Source organism: Manis pentadactyla, chromosome 1 (assembly GCF_030020395.1).
Source record: "Manis pentadactyla isolate mManPen7 chromosome 1, mManPen7.hap1, whole genome shotgun sequence".
Lineage (NCBI taxonomy): Eukaryota > Metazoa > Chordata > Mammalia > Pholidota > Manidae > Manis > Manis pentadactyla.
The window spans coordinates 107075193-107081192 of record NC_080019.1 but is presented as its reverse complement, the minus strand read 5'-3'; the positions used below and the strand labels follow the sequence as shown (position 1 = coordinate 107081192).

Genomic DNA, 6000 nt, shown 5'->3' with positions numbered 1-6000 from the left:
TGCTAAAGCCACTTCAGTGTGAATCTTTGAAGGATAATGAAAGGTATCAGAAATAAAACTGGCTGATTAACAGATAAATGTACATTGAGATGAACAGATCTTCACATTTACTTCCTCAGAGAAAAAAAATTACATGCCTAATCCCATTGCTAGAGTGTATCTAGAAAGAGAAAACAGAAAATTGAGTGGACATGGTCACGATCAAAAAAGTCCATATTTTAGAATTTTCTTATTTCAAATTCTTGTCAGTTAAAATTCTGAATTGCACACAACAACTCACTTAAAAAGCATTTGCACTTAATGGGGGTGCTTAGAACTCTCTGAAGTTCTTTAAGATCTTTCAGAATAGCAGATTCTAATGAAGCTTTTTGAAGCTAGCAATCTAAACTCATGCAAGAAATACAGACTCACTAGTGCAGCTAGGCAGAATATTTCTTTTCTCAAATAGCACATCATTTGTTTTTCCCCTGGGTTGCATCCATGCTTCCGTGATGGAACTGTTATGTTGCTGATATATTCACTGGAATATGTGGCCCCATCTCCCTTCTACTAAACACATGGGTTGGCAGTTTAAAATAATTCCTTTCTGTTAAGGGAATGTATGGCTAAGGCACATTTAAATGACCTATTAAACCAGTGAGATGACAATGTGCTATCCTAAGAGAAAGCTTAATTTTTGGAGTAATTAATTACACATTCCACAGAAAGTCTCTTGAGAACATTTATGGCTAGGTCTATCAATTTATTGTGCAGATAATTACAGTGTTTCATTTGAGGCAAAGATGCTGATTCATCATTGAGCAGATGGCAACTCATTATTGTTTATTTTCTTTTGGTAACACCTATCTTTCCAATGGGGAAACCTACAGAATGGTATATATTTATTTAATTGACAGAGTCAATTTGTTACTCTTCTTAAGGTGATATAAAACTGTGGTTGTAAATCCCAGCACCTGCTCTTTTTTTATTCCAATGTAATTATATAGGCATTTTGAAGAGGAAATTGTGAGATATGTGGCTGCTGGTCTTTTTTTACTACTTTACATCTAGTTGTCATGATATTCTACAATGATGCACTTATTTTTAATGCTTTTATTGATATCTTCAGATTTATCTACATATATACACCATTGTTGGGGGTGGGAGCTATTATAAGGAATAAAGTAATTTCTTTCTTTAAATTCCTTCATTAAACCAGTAAAGTGGCAGACTTTATACATCTGATCAGTTATGCAGAAATATATTAAAGTTTTTAATTATATTGCTTTCTATAACCAAAAGATTCTTCTGGTGTTTTCTATAGGACTCAGTGTGAAGAACACAGGACTGTACAACAGAGGACCCAGCACAAACATACCTCAGCCATTTTTACTAGCTGTAGAACTTTAGACAAGTCACTCAAAGAAGTTTACTCATTTTTGAAAGGGGTTATTGTGGGGATTCAGTTTGAAAAAAACAAACATGTGAAAAAAGTCCAGTCTGACATGTGGCAGGGGCACTGATGTTAGTTATTTCTGCATCCTTTTTTGAGACATACAGTGGTTTCCCTTTTAAAAAAAAGAAAGAAGTTGCCATTAATAGCAAAGCTTTAAAGTCCTTCTCATTATTGCAACACATTTGGTTTAGTTGCATTTTCAAGTGATGTTTTCTCAGGACTCAGGATTAATAGAGATTAGAAATTTTTAAACTTCAGTGTGCCTGAATTTCGCCTGGGAAATCTTGCTGAGGTTGGAGATTCCTGGGTTTCTCTCCCCCAAATCCACATTTTGACAAACATTGATTCAGATTGCTGACTTAATATAGAGCTAAAATGTCCTCTCATAAAAGCATAGTATTCAGTACCCCCTTCTGACTGCTGGTGTCATATAGAGACTCTCCCCTCTTCTCCCCAAGTACCCGGTCTTGGTGTCTTTTGCTGGGATTCCCTGGGACAGGTCATTTGTCAGGTATAGTCAGAGAAAGAGCTAGTCCTTAATTAAAAGCAGTGATTCCAGTCTATGCAGCAACTGACAGAATGGCTGGTGACACAGAATGCACTGGGAATGATCATTTATAATCCTAGCACCTTAGGGTAAGAGCTGGATATACTGCATGAGAACGCAGAGAGCTTAAATTTCAGGAATACTTTTGCTACCAACCAAATATGTGACCATATGCAAATTCCTTAATCACTGTGGTTTCATTTGCTGCATCTAATGGGGGTGGTGACACTGGCCCTGGCTGAAGGTAACATCCTAGGACTTATATGACAATGTCTCTTAAGCTTTCTTCTGACTCCAGATTCTGCAAAAGGCAGTATCCTACATGCAGCCATCCTGACCCCGAATTTCCAGCGTGCACATTTGCCACATGTTCTTGGGAGAAAAACTGTTTCTGATTTATTATGTCCTGACACAATCCTATGTATCAAGGATTATGAGAACTAGCAGGCACCAGGTATCTCAGCAACAATTTAAACCTACTACTAATTCACTGAAAACACTTGGTAATTTGTGGAGGATTTTATTTACTTGGGTCTATTGGGGAAAAAATTAAAATGATACACATTTGGAGGAACCCTGAGGTAATCATACCATAGAAGTAATGTTCTAGTTAAGAGGTCTATTGCGGACAAAGATGCAGAGCAGCATCTATAGAATTGGTGGATCTATTTTAATTATAATTTGGTTTCTTCACAATCTCTTAAATAGACTAATAAAAACATGTTAGTCCATAGTTAACTTAGTTTTCAAATAGTGAATACCATATAATTTAGAAGGGAAGAACACATAACATGGATAATTTTATCTGTGTAATGCGGTTTACCTACTTCACAGTCTTTAAATAAAAATGCACAAACAGATACATTTTGTGCTTTCGGTGCTCTTGCAGACTAAGGGCATGAATTTACTTAGGCTTTTATTCCAAAGTGATGAACTACCAAACTGATAATTATTTGTCTTTGTTTTAAATTCAACTTCAAATGAAGAACTGGAATGAACACATTGAAGCCTGATTAAATGGTTAAGATCCTTTGGTATAAAACATTCTATTATTTGGTCCGACACATGTCTGTGTGTATATTGCCACGTCTTTTGTGCTGTTGATTTCTGTGGAGCCAGAGGGGGCACAGATTCTGAGGCACGCAGAGGCTTGGTCCTTTGAGTCCTTCCCTGTAGACACTCCTCATCATGGTAAACACTTTCAAACCAGCAAGTACATTGGTTAAAAAAAAAAAAAAGGTAAGGTAGTTTCATTTGTCATGTAGAAATATGTGCACAGAGGCAATTCAATGAAAATAGATTTCTGCTTGAATTATCTCGCTAACTGCCTCAATTCTCTTCTTTGCCTTGACCATATAAACATCACTGATGGTAGGAAGAGCTGACCCTTATAAATCAATTAATCGATACTGATTAATTCTTTCCTCTCAACTTTAGTTTCCCTTTAAACTAAGATTCGGTTTATGCTCATCCATAAAAAGTGAGGGCTGAGACAGACAGGCACCGTCTGCAATGATGCTCGGGTTTTCTATGGCACATAAGTGTTGAAGGTTGTGTTAGGCAGAGAAAATACACATAAAATATTGTGAGGATATTTTCCCTAAGGGGAACTGCTTTATCCAATATCAGAAGAACATTTTTAAAGGTAAGCTAAAAGTTGAAACTATCATCTAGACAGAATTCAAGGGTTTCAGAGGAGGGTGAATGCTAGGGCCACTCAGTAACAATGGCAACACGAAAAACTTCATTCTCCACAGGAGAGAAGATTTGAAGCATGGGAAAAACACACTTTTACAGTAACATTGTATTTCCTGCATAAAATTACAAGCGTGAATAACTTCTATGTTTTCATCTCGATCACCAGGATAAAGAAGGAAAAAATATCACGTTTCTTCATAGAATGAAGAGGCTTTTCATTGATCGAAACAAATGTTTCGTTCTTAGCAAATCCTCTGTCAGTGGCAGAAATAGCAATTTGATGCTTTTTATGATGCCTTGGGTTTTCAAAGGGAGCTGTTCCTACTTTCCTGTCTAAATTATATGGTATTCTGTGAAAACTGCCTTACAGCAAGGAGTTTCAGAAAAGGTACAAGGGGGAAGAGCGATGTGATATGCTTTCATTTTAGAGTAGCTAGGTTTCAGTGCTTCCAACAGAAACAACAGAAGCAATAGGAAATACTTTTTCCCTTATAAGACATCTGTCATTCCTGAATTTTTTATAAAATCAACTGAGGCAAATTAGGGGTTTCAAAGCTAGTCACCTTATAAGTTGTTAGGAAAAAAATGTACATTTAAATTGCTCTGTGCAGCTACCTTGAGAGTTTTTTTCCCCTGGAATGTTTATGGCTCTTTTTTTTTTCATTAACACTTTAAAGAACTACAATTTCATAACCAGTGTATTACTACATCTAGTTGTGTTATGAACAGGCACTTCATTTCATAAACTAGAAACATTCAAAGTGGTTTTGGTTAACCAGTCACTCCGTCAGAATACTTGAATTCTTCATATTAAATACTTAATAGTGAAGTTAATCTGAAACCATACCAACTCTCCATTTCTATTACAGAAACTATGTCATTAATAGTTCTAACATAGGGAGTAACTTCTGTTCCTGTGTGTTTCATCCATAGGCGTAGAGATTGTCCAGTACTTCTTGAAACTTTCCCACCAAATATTTTATATATATAAAAATACAGCAGATTTCTTTTTTAATAGATAAATCCTAAGTATTATTTCAATAACTTGTTTTTATGTATTCAGAAATGTAGGTATAAGAAAAATATTAAATGTGCAAAATGCTCTTTTGATATTTACATTAAAAAATACAGCATAATAATAGCTTTAGACTTCTATAAAAAGCCATTGGGGCTAAAAAGTCTTAAATGTTAGAAAATCTGCTTAGATTAGAGCTTTTGCTTGAGGAATTGTAAACAAACTTTTTAAAATGCTGAGAGTTTTCTCAGTTCTTTCCAACCAAGACACTCTCGAACACATCAAGTCCTGCTTTGAAGTAAACCTGAGCTGAATTAATCCTGTTCAACACCTCTGACAGGGCTTCTTGAAGGGTCTCATTTGATGCAAGTGACTTGCTGTGCTCCCAAGCCTCCAGGAGGATTGAAAATGTGCTTGTCTTCTCATCAAGGTGGTACAGGATATTTCTAGAACAAAATATGGAATGTGTAAGTGCTTTATACCCAATTCTATTTTCATAGCAAACATTGCAATTAATACTTCCAGGGAACAGTGATGTCTACAATAAAAGAAACAAACTGTAAAAATGCGGAATCATCATTTTCAACCTCTAATGAATTAATGAATAGAGACACTGAGCATCAAAAGCTTCCTTTAGTTATGAGAGATAACCAGACATAGGTGCCTTCCAATGGAAGTATACAATACTATCTATCTATGAAATAGAATAAGGTAGTTTTGATTAAAACATTCACTCTGAATCTGATGAAGTTTCTAAATCTAATTGCTAATAAATAAAAGAGACAGGGAAATATGTTAAATGATATAGTGGTTTGCATCAGGAAAACACAGACCGTGGAAACTATGAGATAAATGATCTAGTTTATTTAACAAATGTTTCTAAAAACAAGTAAGTAAGAGGAATCTCTAGATGAGGGTTCCACAACCATGCATTGTTGACATTTGGGACTGAATAATTTTCACTGTGGAAGATGACCTGTGCATTGTAGGATCCCTGGTCTCTACCAACTAGATGAGAGTAGCATCCATGCTTCCGTTGTCTCGGTCAGGTTGGGCTGCTATCGGAGAATACCAGAGACTGGGTGGCTTAAACAGCAAACATTAACCTCTCATAGTTCTGAAGGCTGGAAGGCTGAGATCAGGATGCCAGTAAAGTCAGGTTCCTGGGGAGAGGCCTTTTCCTGGATATGTTCTCACCAGGCCTTCTCTGGTGCTTGCAGAGAGAGAGAGAGAGATAGACAGACAGAGACACAGAGACAGAGACAGAGAGATCTTTTGTCTTCTCTTTTTATGAGGTCATTAATC

At 36.1% G+C, this 6000-nt stretch overlaps 1 protein-coding gene across 5 annotated transcripts in view; it reads right to left on the bottom strand.

Moving 5' to 3' along the window:
* Nucleotides 1–3507: 3507 nt before the first annotated feature.
* Nucleotides 3508–6000, bottom strand: part of NAALADL2 (N-acetylated alpha-linked acidic dipeptidase like 2) — a 1368824-nt gene continuing 1366331 nt past the window's right edge. For all 5 annotated transcript variants that reach the window (XM_057500065.1, XM_057500068.1, XM_057500075.1 and 2 more), the window contains one exon: nt 3508–5141. In XM_057500065.1, the coding sequence (XP_057356048.1) occupies nt 4943–5141 (199 nt within the window). In that variant the 3' untranslated portion in view covers nt 3508–4942. The remainder of the gene's footprint in view (nt 5142–6000) is intronic.